The 20738-nt window shown below is 32.2% G+C and overlaps 1 protein-coding gene and 1 long non-coding RNA gene across 4 annotated transcripts; both read left to right on the top strand.

Annotated features, from left to right (window-relative positions):
- The first annotated feature begins 5600 nt into the window (after window positions 1–5600).
- LOC107915202 (uncharacterized) lies at window positions 5601–10505 on the top strand. Of its 3 annotated transcripts, XR_001689232.2 has the most exons (6): window positions 5601–5774; window positions 6247–6332; window positions 8068–9114; window positions 9196–9280; window positions 9405–9534; window positions 9698–10505. It is a non-coding gene; the product is annotated as an uncharacterized lncRNA (long non-coding RNA). The 3 variants fall into 3 exon arrangements; XR_001689230.2 differs by having other exon boundaries at window positions 9405–10505; XR_001689231.2 differs by having other exon boundaries at window positions 9377–10505.
- Window positions 10506–14419: 3914 nt separating this feature from the next.
- LOC107914702 (inositol transporter 1) lies at window positions 14420–19527 on the top strand. Its single transcript, XM_041102257.1, has 7 exons — window positions 14420–14686; window positions 14767–14930; window positions 15502–15572; window positions 16351–16686; window positions 17986–18093; window positions 18172–18357; window positions 18536–19527. The coding sequence occupies exons 2-7, from the start codon at window positions 14789–14791 to the stop codon at window positions 19187–19189; spliced, it is 1497 nt and encodes a 498-aa protein (XP_040958191.1). The 5' UTR covers window positions 14420–14686; window positions 14767–14788; the 3' UTR covers window positions 19190–19527.
- The last annotated feature ends 1211 nt before the right edge of the window (window positions 19528–20738 follow it).

Here is a 20738-nt window from a genome sequence, read left to right as displayed (position 1 = left end):
ATGAACTTAGTGAATAAATAAATCTAAAGTTTTGGTCAACTTTGGTTCATGCATAGTAAGGCTTTTCAATTTCGTTCTTATTATTTTTTATGTTTTTGAACTCATTTTAGCTTAATCTACTTAGTTCGGGTACTAATTTACAAAACTATTAAAAGTTGAAGGACTTTCCATGAATGAATGTAATTTGTTTGTGATGTTAAGTGATAGATATTTAAATTTGGTTGTTAAATAAACATGATTTGTTAAGTGGATTTTTAATGAAAATAAGGTTTAGGGGTTGAATTGCTTAATTGATAAATTTCATGTATATTGTTTGCAATAATGAAAAATGTAGATTAATTAAGCTTAGGGAAGAATTGATTATCATAAGTTTAAGTTAAGAAAATGGTTAAACTACAAGCTTAGGATTTGAAGACTAAATTAATTAAAGGTTAAAATATTATGGGTAATTTTGTAATTTTACATTATCATGAGTAAGAATTGGAATTATTGAATTTAGACTATTTGAAAATTTTAATTGAATGAAATTATTATTTAGATCAATAAAAGAATTAACTGGAATTTAATCAAGGGAAATCGAAGGTTTTGGAGTAGTTTTGGACTTTGTTAATACAACCGTGATAGTTGAGGTAAGTTCGTATGAACTATAAGCTTATTAATTATAGTTTGATTTGATTATTTTTTACAATATGTTGAATATAAATTAGACTCGGATATATCACGATGTTTTGAACAATTGATGGTTAAGTAATCTCGTTTGAACCTTAAGAATTCTTAGGATACAAATGACATGTCATTAGGGTTATACACTTTCGGGTGATGGTCTTGGATGTCCTACCGATGGCTGAGGTCTTGTATTTATTGTGGATTCTCCATAGCTCGTGTGAGCAGCATCGTGTAGCTAACATTTTGACCCACAGCTTGTGTGAGCAAGCCCATTTTACAGCTTATGTGAACACTATTGAAAATGAAAGGTTATGATTAGATGAAAAGGCACACTATGTGTGAGCATTCTCGAGTATCTGATAAAATTCTAGATGGTTCAGCGGGTAAGAAAAGGACGAAGGAAAGGCATGTATAAGAACCTATTAATGCTAATGTTCATTTGAAAAGGTAAAATGGGTATGAATTTATGAAATGTAATGAATGAGAAGTTGTTATGTGATGATAAAGAAAGGTATGGAATTTATTTCCTAGTATATGAGATGTTATGTTTTCATGATTTCTACTAACCTATGGTGCATAGGAAAGTTTAATGTTAAATAATGAAATGAGCATGGTTGTATGGATTGTTAGTTGATGTTCGGTAAGTTGAAGTTTATCTTTTATGAACTTACTAAGCATTAAATGCTTATGTGGCTGTTTTCCTTTGTTTTGTAGATCATTGGAAGCTCAATCTGTTGGAACTTTGTCGGAGTCCTATCACGCTATCCCAAAATCACTTTTGATAGTTTTTTTATTATTGTGAATTATGGTTATAAATGGCACGCATAGGGTTTAATGTCATTTATACTTTTGTTATGTTTTGGTTACTTTTGTAAATGGTTATATACATATATGGTATAGTTGGCTTATATATGTTAAAAGCTATATGAATATGGTCATTTTGGTATGCTTAATTTGAATGGTGAATGGATTGACAATTGTTGTCTTTAGGTAGCTATTTTACCTATGTTTTGGGTTTGAGATGTAGCATTATAGCTTTGTTTTGATTGATGTTATTTTGGTATAAATGAGGTGTCTTTGAATGGCATATTGGTTAGGAGAATTAGGTTGATTGAATTGGTATGTTTTTGAGTGTTTGAAATGTGTTTAGGTCCATTGAATGAATGCACACATGAAGTAGCTTGTTGGGCAAGGTTTGGCCTTAAAATAGCTTGTTTTAGGGGATAATTATGGAGCACACGGCTGTGTGACCCCTGTTTTCACAATTTTTCATATTTTTGTCAAAAAATTTTAATTTATTCAAATCGATCCCCGATTATTTTTAAATTATTTTTAGAGCCCCGAATGCTCGGTTTAAGGCCCAAATGAGTATTATTGCTATGATTAAATTGTGTAATTTTTATTTACTTCGTAAGTTGAATTATTATTTTGTATTGAAGTTAAACATTCTACTTTGTACAGTAATGCTCTGTAACCCTAATCTGATGATAGAGACAGGTTAGAAGTATTACACAATACATTTCATGTTTTAGGATTTCTCTCTTCATCTTTTAGGGTTTAATTTTCTTCTCCTTAGCTCTAGGGTTTAGTTCATCTTTGAATCTTGTTTTACTTAGTTTCCATAGTTATTAGTTAAGTTAGCTATTATTGTAGCTAGTTTTTATTTACTTGTTTAGTACTTCAAACTCCTTGTATTTTTCAGTTTAATCCTAGTTTCAATGCAATTTAGTTTCTTTTTAATTTCAGCATCGAAATTTTGATTTTTTTCAATGTTCTTCTACATATTCTTGGTCATCATTGTTATTGTTTTCAAGTTTCATCAAGAAAAGCCCAAGCTTTTGTCATTTTCTTTGTGTTTTCATTTATTCTTATTGTGTGTGATTATCGTGTCTTTATTTGTTTAAATCTGAGTATGGATAACTAAATCATAGGTGGTTGGTTGATGGAAATGTTGGGTAATTGATTTTTGGGTTTAGGGACTAAATTGAATAGACTTCAAAACTTAATATTGACGCATCTAAAGGAAAATTAAGATACTGAGACCAAGAGGAGATCTTATTGGGTACCAATTTGATAGTCCTGGGTTAGTTTGGTGAGGTCGAGAGATAAACCGGACTAATTTGTCTAAATTGGTAAAATTGAGGCCGAGAGGTAAAACTGAGCCAATTTAGGAGCAATAACAATTTAGATCCTTAATTCAAAGGTTAACCAACCACATGGAAACTAACCAACCGCTGTTTGTTATCGTATTTGTTAGTTTCATAATTTGCTTGATTTACACTTTAGTCCTTATACATTTCTAGGTAATTAATTAGTGTAATTAACCTATTGTATAGTCTGTCGTAATATAATTGCTTAGTGAGTAGTTAGCTAGACTCCTTTATTTGCAAGTACGTAGCTTAGAAATCGCTTAATCGCCGAATCCTGTAGGTGCAATCCTTAGAATACTCCGGTGTTCTATTAAACATTAAAAATATTACAACTAATCTGTCACACTTGCAGATACTGCTTTATTATTTGATTGTGTAAGTGTTGACTTCTCAACCCCGGTGTTCGCGCACTGGTGACTAATGCGGTCATTAGGCTAGGAAACATGTCACCATTCTACAAGCCACTGACAATCATAACTTCTACAACGACCTATAGTGCGAGAGCAGAATTACTTCGTGTTCCTATCACCATTAACCACCCAATCAATCCTCAACTTTTGTTTCCACAAAAGTTACTCCATATCCAAAACAAACTCCAACTTCGATATGAGTCTCGGCTCCAACTTCCGCAAATTTCTAATAGGTCAGATGTCCATAACATCTTGCAGTCCTCTGAGTTGCGCACTAATCCGCCTCTTTCGTGCAATTATATTTCCTAAAACATCTTTATTTCACTACTTGATAGCCACTAATAATCTCTACTATGCTCCTTGTGCCATCCCAATTAGATGTAACAAAATTAAGATTTAATAATTTTCCTATAATGTAAGGAAAAGGAACTAAGAGACACATGTCAATAAAATAAATCTTAATGTTTTTTTTCTTTTTTTTTTCGGTGAATTATAAGAGGAAAGCAAAACTTTAACAGCAACGCGATTAGTACAAGTCGAACCTAGACTATCATGCCAACACATGGAGTTATTTTTTTCTTTTTATATTAGTGCAGTTATATACACTAGTTAATGATAAAAATATATAATTTATTAATTTTAATTATAAAATTTAAGTATTAATATAAAGTAGATAATTTATTATTATTGTGGAATTGAAGTTAATAAAAAAATTTGGGAAGTCAAGAACGCTTCATTGAACAAATAATGGATGAATGCGTTGATAATCAATATTTTGGCTTGTAGTAAATTATATACCTGTGGGTCCATCATTGACACTCACGTATATCTATTTTTAAAAGCAAGTGGCATAGGGAGCTTACACTTCTGCAAATTTCTGGTGACTCTAACTCCACTTGTCTGCTTTTTTATGGTATCAAAACATGCATGTGAAGAAGATTTCCAAAGTATGGCAACTTATTGTCTTTGGGTTTTTTTAATTTTGATCTTTCATATCCATGTTTTCAATATTTGGACTTACCACTATAATTAAAATTAAAGGAGACCATATTAAACAAAATTATTAAAAAAATTAAAAAAGAGAAAGGGATCGACATATCACATGAATGTAGTAATTTTCAAAAAAAAAAACAAAGTAGGGTAATAAAAGTTTTGTTATCTAAAGTGGCTTATGAAGTTTGTTGTTTTTATAATTTTAAGGTCTGAATTTAATTTTGTTTGGATCAAAACGAGATTTAGATAAAGTTTTTATAATAATATGGACTCTAAAATTTAAACTGAAAAAATCTACTTCTACTTCTTATAATTATTTGTTGATTTAATAGGTGTTGGTAAAAAAATTAAGATTTTGAAAATTAGGTATGAGTTAATTAGTTTGAATTACAGCTAATTTTTTACAATAAAAATATTATTTAGATGAATTGAAATGATAGGAGAATAAAATCACAAAATCAAAATATACAATAGGGTAGTATATATGGTAATTGAATAGGAAAAAGCCACTGAATTACATAAAAATCCTATTTTTTATTTTAAATAATTATTAGATTAGGTTGATTTTTTTTTTGTAAAATTATGAGATTGAGTCGAAATAACAAAAATGCTCCCAACTAGAAGCATTTTCAGCTGATTTGCAGGAAAACTGCGTTTTGGCAGAAAAACGCTTCCAGCTTTTCCCCCAACGGCTATTTTCTCCAACGACTATTTAATTATCTGTTGAAACCAACGACTCCCCCCTCAAACTGCTATATTTTTTTTCTATATAAACCCTCCCATTTCATTTTTTTTCAATTTAATCTCAACTATTTATCTCTCAGCTTTCTTTTTTTTTACTAAAATTGTATTAAAGTTTTCGTAAGTTATTTTTTCTATTATAATTTATTTCATATTTTTCGAAATTAGTAATGGCAAAATCTCTAATTTGTTTGGATGGTAAGCACATTTCGGTTGATCAATTGCAAATGGTAAGATTTTTTTATTATATTTAATCTAATTTAATTTAGATATTTTCTTGTTATATTGGAATTTAACATTTTGTATGTTTTTATATATATATAGGTGGTGTAACAACCCGATCTTGACCCTAATCAGACAAAGTGGTTTCGGGACCACAAATCCAAATCAAAAAAATATTTTAAAATTAATTTTGATATTTGCAGTATGTGAATTACTATGTGTAAAAATTTTGTATAAAAATTTGATCGTTTGAGTGCACAATTTGATAAAAAGGGCTTAATCGCGTAAAATAAAAATTTAAGGGTTAAATTTAAAAGCACCCAATTGTTGTTGTCTTTTAAAAATAAGGTTTATAAATGGAAATTAGGCCATTTAATAGTTAGTGGGCTACAATGGTCTAAATTACCCTTAAGTTATATGTTTTATAATTAATTAAACTAAGGTTAAAGTAGTCATTAAGTAATTAAAATATATATTAGTTAAAATAACTTAAGAAAAGATGATTTTATCATCTTCTCCAAGCCGAATGTTAAGCAAAAAGAAGCTCAACTATGGCTTTCTAAAGTTCAGCCATATCCTTGCTTAATTAAAGGTTCGTTTTTGTTCGGTTTTTGAAAATTTTTACGTTTTTGAGATCGTTGCTTTGTGTACTACAAGACCCATGCTTTAATTTTAGAATTTGGTGTTGATTTTGTGATATGCCATTGATGAATGCTTGAGCTTTGTGATAGTTGATGATGAAATATGAAAGATATGTGAAAGATTAACGTGTTTTGTCTTTGAATTTTTGGTGAAATTGAGTAATTAGGGCTAAATTGTGAAATTAAAATTTTGAGGGACTAAAATGTGAAATAAATAAAATTTGTGGACTTGTATGAGCACTAGGGACATTCGGCCCTTGTATAGTATGGGCAAATTTTGTGTATTTTGTGCTTTATGTAATAGGGACTAAATTGCAAAAAAAATGTAAATATTAGGGTAAAATGGTAATTTTCCCATTTATGTGTTTTTGGACTAAATTGAATGTAATAATATTTAAGTTATCTCATTTTGAATATATTTAGATCAAGAACGAAAGAAATCGGAGTTAGATCGAGGAAAAGTTAAAGTCGTCGACTAATCGTCCAGTTTCGATTTTACACTGTCCGAGGTAAGTCTATTAGCTATTTAATGTCATAAAAATCAGTATATAGGTATGTATATGTGATGTATTTTGATGAATTATAATTTAAAATATGTTGGTTGAAATAATTAAAAGCATGAGTGAATTATATGCATTATTGTTACATGTTCGAATCATAGTTATATACTTATATGGTCATTTGAATTTAGTTGAAGTATGAAGGTATATAAGGATATACAATTATAAATGTTATCAAATTTAGTTGGAGTATAAAATTTTTATATTTTTATATGTACAAGTTTTGAATTTATACATGTATATACAAGTATAAAGTATTGGTTTAATAAAAAGTATATATATATATGTGTGTGTGTGTGTGTGTACTTAAGATTCGGAAATAAACATAGGTTTATATTGGTATAAAACTTTGTATTGGATCTATAATATGCAAATATACATGTATATGTCCTTGTATTGAATTCAGGTATGCCATTTATACAAGTTTATATGAGGTTCAATTATGCAAATATGCATATATATATATATATGTTCTGTAATGAGTTTAAGTATGGAATTTATATATGTATAAGGGAGGTTCGATTATGTATGTATATTCATGTAAAAATTCTTGAATGGAATTGAAGATATGAAATTATTAGTTTGGAATATCATAAGGTGTTCGAATGCATGATATTAGGTAGTAGGCTTTAATGTATTAAGTTATATATATATATATGTTCGGATGTATAATTAAGTTATTGAGCTGAATTTGATGTCTGAACTTTATATACCTATGTGGATTAAAGATATAGTGTATAAATTATTGAGTTGAATTTTTATGTGGATAATATATACAAATATGAGATATAACTTCTGTGAATTGAGATTTTAGGCTCAATGCCTATCAGGCTTAATGCCGGTGAAACAATATCAGACTTTACGTCTAGCAGGCTTAATGCCGGTGAAATAATTTCAGACTTTACGTCTAGCAGACTTAATGCCGGTGAAACAATATCAGACTTTACGTCTAGCAGGCTTAATGCCGGTGAAACATTTCAGACTATATGTCTAGCAGGCTAAATGCCAGTGTACTGAATCAGGCTTTAAGTCTAGCAGGCTAAGTGTTAGTGAATCTGTTTAAAGAATCTGATTAAGTGTACAGTTATATGATTTTGGTTATCTTTAATTGATGAGCATATATACCTTTGGCTAAGTGTGTTTAATGAATATGTACATATTCGGTCTATGCATTAGTAAAAATATACATGCATGCTTTTGATTTATGCAGTCGATAAATGTATATGTATAAATATTCGGTATATGTATTTGATAAGTATCTACATATGCATTTGAAATGTATACACCTCTATTTATAATTATTTGATGAAGATGAATGCATTTGGTCACATGTATTAGATTTGTATTTGGTTATAAGTTTATTATGAGTATACATGCACAATTGGATATGATATGTGTATAACATACATATATGCTTGGTTATATTCATTTGGTTGTAATGTTGTTTGGTATAAATATATATATTCAATTGAACGCATTTCGACAGGTACATATATTTGACTATAAATAAAATGGTTTGAGTACAGTAAATGTATAAATATTAATTATATGTGTTAATTGCAATCTCAGTAAATTAAATTAAAAAGTTATATTATTTCTATATATATTTCATTATGCAATAGACTTACTAAGCTATAAAAGCTTACTTTGTTTGTTTATGTCTTTCTGTTTTATATACTTAAAGATCAAGCTTCAAGCTCGGGGATCGTCAACAAGATCATCACTCTATCTACTATCTCGGTATTAAACTGTTTAAATTTTAATTATGGCATGTACAGGCTAGATAAATGTTTTGGAAAATTGTACTTTGATATATCGTATATGAAATTAATAGTCATACGAAAATTACTTATATTCTTATGCTTTAACTGGATTGTAATTTTAAAGAGAAGTTTAAAATTTTACATGTTTAATATTAGACCTAGCAATTTATATGTAACCGTTAAAATTATTGAACTATACTGAATGTCTGTTCTAAGTTTTGTTTTGATTAGTAATGCCTCTTAACCTTAATTCGATGACGGATACGGGTTAAGGGTGTTACAGGTGGAAGATCAAATTTTGGAGACATATATTCGTAATCTACCTGCTCCTCCATCACCCTTGATTGAACCTTACTTGAGAGATGCGAGATTTTTGCATGTGGCCCTTATGGGTAGAGGGTGTAAATTGGACCCCACAGTTGTAAGCGCAATGGTGGAAAGGTGGAGACCCAAGACATACACATTTCATTTTTCCATGCAACGAGTGTATTATCACACTAGAGGACGTGCAGTTACAGCTCGACTTACCGGTGGATGGGTCGATGTGACTAGGTCAGTTACACAGTCAATTGGAGAGATGTATGCAAGCAACTTTTGGAGAGGGTTCCGAAAATGATTTATGGAGCCCGAATAGATATGAATTGGTTAAGAAGAAACTCTAGTGGGTTCGATGAGGATTCGAGTGAAGTCTAAAGAGAACAACACACTTAGGTGTACATCCTTATTATGATCAAGGGTCTCCTAATACCCGATAAGTCACGAAATCTTGTCCATCTAAGGTGTTTGCTAAAACTCGTCGACTTTAAAGAAGCGGACAAACTCGATTGGGGGTCAATCGTGTTGGTGATGGAACCACAAAAAATTAAAATTGGTGGTTGCTTGCTACTACTGCAATCATGGGTGTGGTACCGACTATCATTTTTACGTCCTCAAGTGGACTACATTTATACATTCCCACTCGTAACAAGGTAAAATTCATTAGATAATATATTTACCATAATAAAATTATTTAAATTTTAAATTATTGTGTTAACATATTATTTCAATAGGTGAAACAATAAGCTGAGTTACGTGGGACTACTGGATTAGCTTCGAGATATACAGCTTCTGTTAGACCAACAATCGAAAGCAGATGTATGTATTTTTTAAAATTTGAATTATATAATATTAACGTAGTTTATTTAAAAATTAATAACATGTATAAATAAAATTTTTATTATTTTAATATAGTTTGAATGGACTTCATACTCTGATCCAGCAATTCAAGAATGCATCTTGTCCGAATTCTTGGTGAATCCCAACATCTGGCACATGAATGTACTATTGGTAGTGTACACTACGATGGAGATACATGAGTCGGATAAAGTATTGTGGCAATTCAGGTTTAGGTAATCAATTCCACCGGCATCCCAAGACATTAAATATCTGCATCATATTGATTTGCTAGAGAAAACAGATGAGCATTGGCATACATTCCATACGCAATATATCAACATTTGGAATAATAAATATGAGTTTTTACCTACTCACGAGGCCATTATCACTCCATAGTTAGTCTGCGATCCGAAGTACATGCCAAGATTTAGGGTCCATGGCAAGTTATAACTACTAGCAGAAGAGACGAGGGGTAGGCAACCATATACGAGGAGACCACGACGGGGGCCTAGGCATCATGGTCTGGCTCAATTGCCAAGGCGGGTCCATCGTCTACACCTACGTAAGAACCAACACCGATGGTCGCACCGCCCCCCGGTCAGTATAACTTGACTTATTCTTGTGCTTATACTAACCCCGTCATTTTTACACAAGCACCACATATTACACCACATTTTTCTGTTTCTACATTGATGCCAAGCTTTATTTTTGAACCTCCGTCTCGCCATATTACTCGTAAATGCCGTCGACGTTTTAAACGACTACAACGTCACCGAAAACATGCAAGTCATCTATTTTTGGGGCACCAACCTGAAGTTTGATCGTTATGTCATCAGTGCATCAAACATAATATAGTTATACGCCTATGAAGATGGTGTCACAAACACCTCCGGGATCATTGTTCTACCAAGGTAAACCATCTTCGTAACCACATATTCCTAGAATGGAGGATACAAGATTACAACCGATCGCAATCAACTATGGACAAAAGCAAAGAAGATGAGAGGTCGAGACCACAACTTGTATCGGAGGCTAAACCAAGAAGAAATTTGGCTTGCAATCATCGACCACCCCGATGTGGCATGCATTCTGGCCGAGGATTGGATTGGTTAATTTTTTTTACTTCTCATGTAAATTTTTAAATAAATATGGAATGTTTTTATTGTATTGATATTAGACATGAAATGTTTTTAAATAAATATCATTTAGCATCAAAATTGGTTGCCATTTTCATTTCATATTATTAAATCAAGTCTGCACGGGAACAATGGAACAAATTTGTATATTTTATTTATTTGTATAGTATAATAAAAATGCGTGTTTACAAATTACAAAAAAAAATTGAGTATGAATGAAAAAATTAACAAATAGATTGCGGTTAAAAATTAATAAATCTGTTAATGAGGTGTTGTCCTTATATCATCCCCTCGATGTGGATATGACGACATTGTATGCCTTAGGTTCCTACACCACCCACATAACCTCGGCTGGTTTGTTTTCACCCAAATATTTATTTTGCCGCGTATCTGAGTTGATGTCGGTCGACCTTTTGGTTTACAATGCAATGATCTATCAGGTAACAATTTGAATGCAGGGCTCAATACCGGCGGCCATATACGTTCATCTAGGATCGGTGGGAATACGTTTCTTCACACATTATACAAGTGTTCTAGTTTGTACACTTCATCTACAAAGCTTATGTGATCCAACGTTGATTGTCACATGCTGCAATTGCATGAGCGCATAGAAAACTAAATGCGTCAAATCTCCCATAATTGCAAGTTCATTGTCTTAGGTGTACACGGTATGCTCCCCCGACAATACTTTGGTCTGGTTTGTCGAAAACTATAACCCGAAACACTAGGTTTTCACGCGAGTGAAACATTAGATGCATACAATTCGCTCGTGCTGTAGCTTTCTTAATTTCTTTCAATACGTCCTCGCTCCAAACATGGCCTCCATTCATCTATCCAACATATTTTTTCACTCACTTTGGAAAATGTTCAGCCAAATGGAAATATGTTTCTTTGATAATTGAGGTTATCTGTAAATGAAGCATTCCCTTTAATACGGAATTGATGCTTTCCGCTAGGTTTGTCATCATGTGCCCATATCATAGACCCCCGTCATATGATTGTGTCCACTGATTGAATGGTATGTTAGAGAGGTACCCCGCCCCGGCGTTGTTAATTGCCCGTAAATTTTCCAACATTTCATGGAAACAGTGTTTGACGAGCTTGTACACTGTGGAGAAAAGTGAATAGTTTATCCATAATACCCAACATCTGCTAATCAGTTAAATATCAAACAATTGAAACAGTGGTGAATACATACCCATGTTGATCACTTGTACGCGTTGAGCTGCAGAATAGTGTTGTCCGTGGTAGTTCATCGCAACATGTCTTAGACAATACCTATGGTGTGTACGGTCTCAAAGGCTTCCTTGTCGTTCAATTACGGCCACTATTCCAAGTCCCCTGTCAGAGATGATGCATATATCGAGTTAGGGGAAACCATGCCTCTTCAACCTAGATAGGAAGAAATCTCAATAGTCTACTGACTCTCCTGACGTTATTACAAAAGCAATCGGCTGGATGCATTTTTAGTGCGTTGCCTGAAAAAGCACTTTCAGTGCGTCCGAGCTTTCAGTGCCTTTTCTGATAGTGCACTAAATACGCATATTATGTGGAGTATTTTTCTTCTAGCACTTTCAACTCAACACTTTTTCCCACTTACCCATCAGATATCTTGAGATTCTTAAAATATTTTTTCTAAAGCTATCTGAAAGTTGGAAAATAATGCACTGAAAAATCTAATCGACCTCAACCTCCCATGAAAAAAATAATCAAAACTCAATTGTATTAAAAAATTGAAAATAAATTACAAACTAAGATTTAATCAAATAGAGTAGTTCAAGTTTCGATTATGAATCGAATTGAATTTTAAAATTCGAATAATTCGAAAATGCTATTGGTATAAATACGATGCTTCTAAATATCGAATTAAATAATTATTAACTTTACATCTCAAAAAATTATAAAAAAATTAAATAATATATAAAAACTTAAAAAAATTCAAAACCCTACCCAACCCTAAATCTTAAAATCCACAAAATTCTAACCCTACTTTAAAAAAACAAAACCTTAACCCTAAAAAATAAAAAAATAAAAACACTTCTAACTAAAAACGATTTCTTGCAAATCAATTGAAAATGCTTTTAACTTAAAATGTTTTTGTTATTTCGACCAAATCTTGATATTAAAAAAAAACCCTAACCTAAACTAATAAATATTAAAAAAAAACGGGATTTTAAAAAAAAAAATTCATTCGAAAAAAAGCTAATATAATGGAAAAGACCTAAATTATAAAAATAAAAATTAAAAAGACATGGAAAGGACCCCACAAAAAGTGGTGGTCACGAAGAGAACACGTGGAGCACAGAGGAATCGTTTTCAACAGTGGCGCGTCTTAACGCGCCATCTGGGTTGCGTTTTTCCATTTTACAACAAGTAATAATGATCATCAGCAAGGTTGAGCGCCACATTTCAAAAAGCGCCACGTGACTCGATAAGACAGCGCGTGACCACACGATTTCAATTTCATTACCAGCAGCAGCAAACCACCAACAGCTAATAAATGAATAAAGTAAATTACACGTTTTATAATAAATAATTTAATTAAAACTTCATGATTGAATTTCAGCGAGTAAAAGTTTTGCATATTTTTAACGTTAATCCATATTAGCTGCTCTAATTAACAAAAATTCAAGCCTTAGAATTTTATTTTTTAATTTTAGACCACACATTTAACAATTTATGTGCCAAGAAAATACTGATTTTAAATTATATTTAGAAAAATAAGTATTTTTTTCGATATTTAAAAAAATAATTCAATTTTGAAGAGAGAAATAAAAAACGCGTTTCACAAAATACGTTTTCTGATTTTTTTACATATTAGTTCTTTTGGTAAGATGATTTAATGTTAGTGATATTATTCTAAACATATTGGTATTTTTTATTTCATATTATTTCAAGATTTTTTATTTTTAATTAATGTTTTTAATTAATAAATATATTGTTTTCAATTTTTTATTTTTAATTCATCTTTTTAATTAATAATTATTTTATTTATAGAATCAAATAATTATTTTCAAATATCATTCTTTGTAATAAATATAATTTTTATATGTGTAATATTTATTTTTCAATCCATATTATGAGTGTAGTAAATTTTAGTATTATATATTTTTATACGTGTATTTGAGATATTTCACATATAAAGATAATGATATTTGAAATAATTATTTGATTTTATAATATTATAAATCACCATACCCACAATCTTAGTAGAGAAAATAAATATTTAACATATAAATATTATATATAAAGAAAAATATATCAAAAAAAATTAGTTGATGCTTTTAAAAAATAAAATATATTTAACATAATGATAAATATCAATTTTGTCAAAAAAAATTTAATATATAATTTGCAATAATTATTTTATTTTATAAATAAAATATTTATTAATTAAAAAGATGAAGTAAAAAATAAAAAAACTTAAAAATAATATATTTATTAATTAAAAAAAAGTTTGAAACAACATGAAAGAATATGGAAATTTAAGATAAAATCACTATTATTTAACAATCTACAAGAGGAGTTAATAAATTAAAAATAGTAATTAAAAATAAAAATAAAGCTTAATACAATATGAAATAAAAATAGGAGGAAAATCAAACCCGAGACTCAAGAATAAAACCATCAACATTTAACCATCTGACTAAAAGAACTGATGTATATTGTAGGACTCGTTTTCTGTTTCTCTCAAAAGTCGAACTATTTCCCTAAATATTTTTTAAAATCAACATTTTTTTCAATTTTGACCCTATTTATGTTTTTTTTTGTTGGTATTATACACAAATTGTAAAATTTACTTATTTAGAAAATTATTTTATTTTTCGAAGGAAGAAAATAAGGTTTTAAAAGATAATATATATTAAATTTGTTCTTTTTAAAAGCTAAAAAATTAAAGTATTTTATGGTACGAATTAAAAACTGCCTATATCTATTACCAAAAATATAATAGAATTATTACGTATCAAAATTGTCCGCTGTCGTCTCTCACTGTCTCAACAATTATCCTCTTTCTTTTCACTTTTTCCTTCTCACTTGCAGCAAGCAAATAAGAAAACAAAATTTCTTCAAAAACCCGAAGTTTCCTCTCAGAAGAGAAAAATAAAAGCGAAGCTTTGGGTTTTTTAATGCATGGTCTGTTTTCATTGATTAATCAAAAATATATATTTGTTTCTATTTCCGGGTTTTAAGGGAAATTCTACCATTGTTGCCAACTCAATTGACTTTTAATATCGTCAAGAGTGAAAGGGTCAGAGAATTATAATCCTTGCTTTGAATTGTTCATTGTTGGGAATAAGCTGAAAACCTAACTGGGAATTAGAATTTTAGTGTTTGTTTGTTAGGTGGGGAGATGACGCTAGAGTCTTTACCTGGGAGTTCAGGGTATCTGGATTTGTTTCCAGAGAGACGAATGTCATATTTCAGTAATCCTTATGTTTTAGGACTTACTGTAATTGCTGGAATTGGTGGCTTGCTCTTTGGCTATGACACAGGTATTAAATCCCTTTCAACCCTTATTTCTGACCTTTGTTTTTTTTTTTTTGCTCATCATGAGATTTATTGTTTAGTCTGGTTCATCCGATGACAAAGATTTGTATATTTCTATAGATGAAACCAAGTTTTGTTTGAATGTCCGGTCATCTAATGACAAATATTTTTATGTTTCAATTGATTAAACTAAGTTTTGTTTGATTGTCTGGATTGTAGCAGCAGAATTGAACTGATCTTAGACATTGAAGGTTTTGTGAACCAGGAAAAGAAAAAAGATTGAGTAAAGACATTTTTGGTCTTAAATCTGGTGTCAAAGAAAGAAACACTCTTAGTCTAACACGATTACATGATTGATTTTCTTTTAATTCCTCAATTCAATTGAGCTTTTGCAACTTAAAAAACCCTTAAAACTGTTAATCTAGCTCATTGCTTCTGCATTATGTTATCTGGACTTCTTTAAGCAGTATCAGATATTCAACTGAACAAAACAGGAACACATGATTCTCTTCATTTCCTTCTTCTGTTTAATTTCTCTGGGAACATGTTCTCATTCGGAAATGATAATTATTGCAGGTGTAATATCAGGGGCCCTTCTTTACATAAAAGATGACTTTGAGATCGTCAGGCAGAGTAGTTTCCTGCAGGTATTATGAACTTGTAAAGGTGTTCTGAAATACTAAACTTACTTCAGTCATAAAAGAGCATGAAAAAGAAAGAAACCAAAGAAATTTTTATTTTTTCCTTTTGTTTATGATTGATTGAGTGGGGGAGGAAGAAATGGTGTTAATGATGAGGACTTTGTTAGCAGATCCCCACAGGCAACTTCTTGTTGGATCTTGTGTGTTGTGATAAGGCAACTCTTCATTTTTTCCCGAAGCACTTGTGTTCGACACATGCTCAGACATGGTATGGGGATAGGATCCTCTGAGTACATGGAACTCTTGGAAAAAAACTGCACATACCTGTTTCAGGCACATACCCATATCCAAAACTTATCCTCGAGTCTGAGTAAAATAGCTTGTGTGTGCTTGCAGCTGCTAGCTTTCAGTTGACTGGATAGGCGATTCTAATCCTGTAAAAAAAGAGCCAAATCTTGTGTTTGAAAAAGGTGCAGAAGGGGAGCAATTAGGGGATTGGGAGGGGCCCCATGACCCCTAAACATGAGAGCTTGTGTGTACATGCAGTTGCTAGGTTTTAGTTGATTGGGATAGGCGATTCTAATCCCTCTTAAAAGAAAAGGCAAATTTTGTGTTTGCAAAAGGTGCAGAAGGGGAGCAATTGGGTGATTTGGAGGGCTTATAGTTCCACTGGCCTTTAAACTCGGTATCTTGTATAACTCCTAATGTTGGTTAACATGCAAATATGTTGTTAAATTCCAAATCTTTCCATGTTTGGAAACATCCTGATTCTTTTAGTTGGCAGGAAACTATTGTCAGCATGGCCTTGGTTGGTGCAATGATTGGAGCTGCATCTGGGGGTTGGATTAACGATGCTTATGGACGTAAGAAGGCTACTCTTCTTGCAGATGTTGTCTTTACTGCTGGAGCAATTGTCATGGCCGCTGCACCCGATCCGTATGTGCTGATATTGGGACGCCTTTTAGTTGGCCTAGGTGTGGGTACTGCCTCTGTGACCGCTCCCGTATATATTGCTGAAGCATCACCTTCGGAAGTAAGGGGTGGGCTAGTTAGCACAAATGTGCTTATGATAACTGGTGGACAGTTTCTTTCCTACCTTGTAAATCTTGCTTTTACACAGGTCAGCTTGTCTTCCTACTTCATTTGGTTTCATCTGCTTGAGCCAATATACACACACACACATTATGTGATGACAATTATGATATCTGTAAAATATTATTATATTTTCATTTACGAAAAAATTGCTATTTTAAGAAAAGTAGGATTTCCCTATTTTGCTTTAAAAAAATGTTTTTCTATCAGAACTGAAAATAAATTCTCCAATTATCTTGCTCAAATGCATTTGTTTGCTTTAGAAGTTCAATATTCACAAGGCTGGTGGTGAATGAAGCTAATAAATGGTTGGATTAACAAGCTTTAGCTGACTTCTGTAGATGTTGAACTTACTAGGATGGTTCAAATGGTATAGACTGCTGAATGTGCTTGTTAAATTACTGGTTAATAAATCAATGATGATAACTTTTTCATAATTTTAGAATCTCTTTTTGTGGTTGTTAACGAGTTGAATAAATACTTGATTAGGTAGCCCTCAAATTGTGTTCTAAGTAATACCAGTTCTCTGAGGTAATTGTTGTTTATTTTCTTGGAAAAGTAGAGTAATATTGTTCTATTTATGCACGTTCATTATTCTGCCAGAGTGAAAGGGTTTTCAATTTTGCAGTTTTGGAGACACCGTATCCCAGATATTAATACAGGGTTTGCATTTTATTGGTCTTGAACGGAAACATCACTGATGGAACTCACATCACTGATGGAACTCACTCGTTCTTTCCTGCTAGTTGGGTTATGCATGCGCAACGATTTTTTTCAGCATGTTGAATTTTACCTTGTAAACTAAATTTTTCCATGGCACGTGATTCTTAACTATGATGCAATGTAGATTAAATGTGTTCCATGTTCCCATAAAATGTGTGATAATGAAACGAAAACCAGAATTTAGAAAGTGTGTTCAGAAGCTTTGTTACCCTCTTTCTGAAGCCATTTCTTTTTTGGGCTAATTGTCCACTCAGAGCTAAGGCCTTCTAGTTTGATCTCAAAATATAGATCCAATTTCGAGGCTATGGGGACTAAGCTTATTGCATTTTCTGCTAGTAGAGACCCGTGGTTTTGTAAAACAAATCGAAGCATCTTAAGAGAAATAACATTTGATTCTGTTAGCATAACTAGTTGAAATCATATCCGTTTAAATCTGGATATACGAGTTTTGAGTTCTTAATGTTCTTAGAGATGAGAGAAGAATATGAATGTGTGAAGGATCGGTCCGAATGTTACCGGGCATTTATGCATCATAGGACTTCATGCACTCCAAAATGTTTTCAAGTACCACTACTAGCTGTCTAAAACATTGTTACGCGAACAGGTTCAAGGAACTTGGAGATGGATGCTTGGAGTTTCAGCTGTGCCAGCTGTCATTCAGTTCTTCCTTATGCTATGTTTGCCCGAGTCTCCACGATGGCTTTTCATGAAGGTACGTGTAGTACTTCGGGGGAATATCTTTGTTGATTCTGTATACTCCTTTAATGAACCATCTCATCATATTGTACAGAATGAGAAAGATAAAGCCATAGCTGTGCTTTCTAAAATTTATGACATTGCTCGGTTAGAAGATGAAGTGGATCACCTTTCTGCTGCACTAGAAGAAGAACAGCAGAGAAAGCATACTGTCAGATATTTGGATGTTTTTAGAACAAAAGAAATTAGACTTGCTTTTCTGGCTGGGGCAGGACTGCAGGTAAGAACTCTATCATTGACATTCTTTTAGATTGTGTTGCCTATTGGAATTAAGTTTTTCTTCTATATTATGTTCTAGAAAATCAACTGGTAAATCGTGTCATTGCTTGAGACACCACTTTGTCTAATTCCAAGTGCACTTATCATGACTCATGGCCCTTTATGTCTTCTATTTGTAGGCTTTTCAGCAGTTCACTGGCATCAATACAGTTATGTACTATAGCCCAACAATCGTCCAGATGGCTGGCTTCAATTCCAATCAGCTAGCACTTCTGCTGTCTCTCATTGTCGCTGCCATGAATGCAGGAGGAACTGTTGTCGGCATTTACCTTATCGATCATTTTGGAAGGAAAAAGCTGGCTCTTTCAAGCTTATCCGGTGTCATCGTGTCCCTTGTCATCCTTGCTGGGGCTTTCTTTGCTGAAACACCTGGTTCTTCTAATGGAATTTATGGATGGCTGGCAGTCATTGGATTAGCCCTCTACATTGCATTCTTCGCACCTGGAATGGGGCCTGTTCCATGGACTGTGAACTCAGAGATATACCCTGAGCAATACCGAGGGATCTGTGGGGGCATGTCGGCTACCGTGAATTGGATTTCAAATTTGATTGTGGCCCAGACTTTTCTTACAATTGCTGAAGCACTGGGAACTGGTGTTACTTTCTTGATTCTCGCTGGCATAGCTTTGCTTGCAGTGGTTTTTGTGATTGTGTATGTGCCGGAGACCAAGGGCTTGACATTCGTTGAAGTGGAACGAATTTGGAAAGAAAGGGCTTGGGGAAGCAGTTATAACACTGAAAGCCTTCTCGAGCATGGAAACGAGTCCAACTAGTCGCTATCAAAATCAACCCGGCATGCGTTTCTACAAAGTCGGTATCCTGTCCCGGAGGCAGTTGAAGGTGTGAGCCTCATCTTTCTACACATAAATGTTGAAAGGTGAGGCATCTTAAAACATTTAGATTGTTTACTGCATTTTGGTGTTGCATATTTCAAAGTTGAGAAGGAACTTGGTGGTGATGATAGATAATCTTGTATATATAAGTTGTATTATCGCCAACGGCACGGGACATCTTTTAAGTAGGCCCGAAGTCGAGGCATGATCCTTGTATATGTTCTTTAGCTCATGTTTTCAAAGCCTAGTTGGAAGCAAAAATGGCAGCATTGGAATCATGATGGATTGTTTTTATTGTAGTGGACACCCCGAAACAGCATCTAATTGGCCTTTTAGAAAAGAAAAACACAGCCCCTTCAGAATGCATGAAACCAAAGAGTGCATAAATAGGGTTAAGATTGACTTTTTTTTTTTTTATCTTCTTCCAATTCATAAATAAGAGTATAATTTACGTCTATTCTGTATTAGTAACAATATTAATACTAATTGAACTAAGATTTAATATTTAAATATGAATTTAAATATCTAAGTTCAATAAATATTATAAAAATATTATTTAAAATAAAGTAAAATAGATAATAGATTTAGTTGTCCAAATTTTAATCCGTATACATAAATTCATTATCGTAAAGTAAAGCAAAGCATATTTATATCATGGATATTTGAGGGTTAATAATTGCATTTACTTCGAATTTGTTATGAATAACAATTTGAATATTTAAATTTTTAATATTCAAATTAAAAAAATTACGTAGTAAAAATATCCGAATTCACGCTACATATCGTGATTTCTAAATTATATATATATTTTTCACTTATATCTTTTTATTTTTGGATTTTTAAACATAAACAATATATTTTTCATAGTTAATATTTGGTACACTACTTGTGGAATACCATAATTTTATAATTATAGTTCAAATACTTAAGTCTTGAATTTTTATTTCACTATTTCATAAATGAAATTGTTATACATTAGTGATTATCAGCCCGAATCTCAGACAGGATCTAGGTCGCCTACCCGCGATCCGAATAGGTCCCACCAGATGATTGAGTATAAGGCAAACCGTGAGAGGACAACGAGGGGAGCTCGCTGATCGAGCTCGCAAGTAGAGCTCACACGGACCAAAAGAAAGTTGTGGTCTCAATTCACATATACCCAAAGAGATCGCAGAAGGGAGACAACGTGATCTGGCAGGCAATCCAAAGTGAAACGTCTAGCCAGCATGCTTGAGTTCCGTTTAGAACGTTAGTCCTAGGAAAAATGGGGTCAAGTCATGAACAGTAAGGTCATGTCATTAATAGTAATAGTATGTATAAATACCCAAATGTTCTCATTAATAAGATACGAGAGAAATTACTCAAAATTGGTGCGGTGAGCGTGGACGAACTTCCAATCATTAGATTTCTTCAGTTTGATTTTCTTTTCTTTAGTTCCAAAATAGAAATGGTTCACCTAAATGAGATTTCCCCTTCAATCTTTCATCAA

This window comes from Gossypium hirsutum, chromosome D10, assembly GCF_007990345.1.
Source record: "Gossypium hirsutum isolate 1008001.06 chromosome D10, Gossypium_hirsutum_v2.1, whole genome shotgun sequence".
Classification (NCBI taxonomy): domain Eukaryota; kingdom Viridiplantae; phylum Streptophyta; class Magnoliopsida; order Malvales; family Malvaceae; genus Gossypium; species Gossypium hirsutum.
The sequence above is the reverse complement of the archived record's forward strand: the minus strand, read 5'-3'. Positions and strand labels throughout refer to the sequence as shown.

Coding starts and splice junctions, on each gene's coding strand:
- LOC107914702 (XM_041102257.1), top strand. CDS start 14,789: ATGACGCTAGAGTCTTTACCTGGGAGTTCAGGGTATCTGGATTTGTTT. Junction 14,931..15,501: donor GCTCTTTGGCTATGACACAG/GTATTAAATCCC, acceptor TAATTATTGCAG/GTGTAATATCAGGGGCCCTT. Junction 15,573..16,350: donor GGCAGAGTAGTTTCCTGCAG/GTATTATGAACT, acceptor TTTAGTTGGCAG/GAAACTATTGTCAGCATGGC.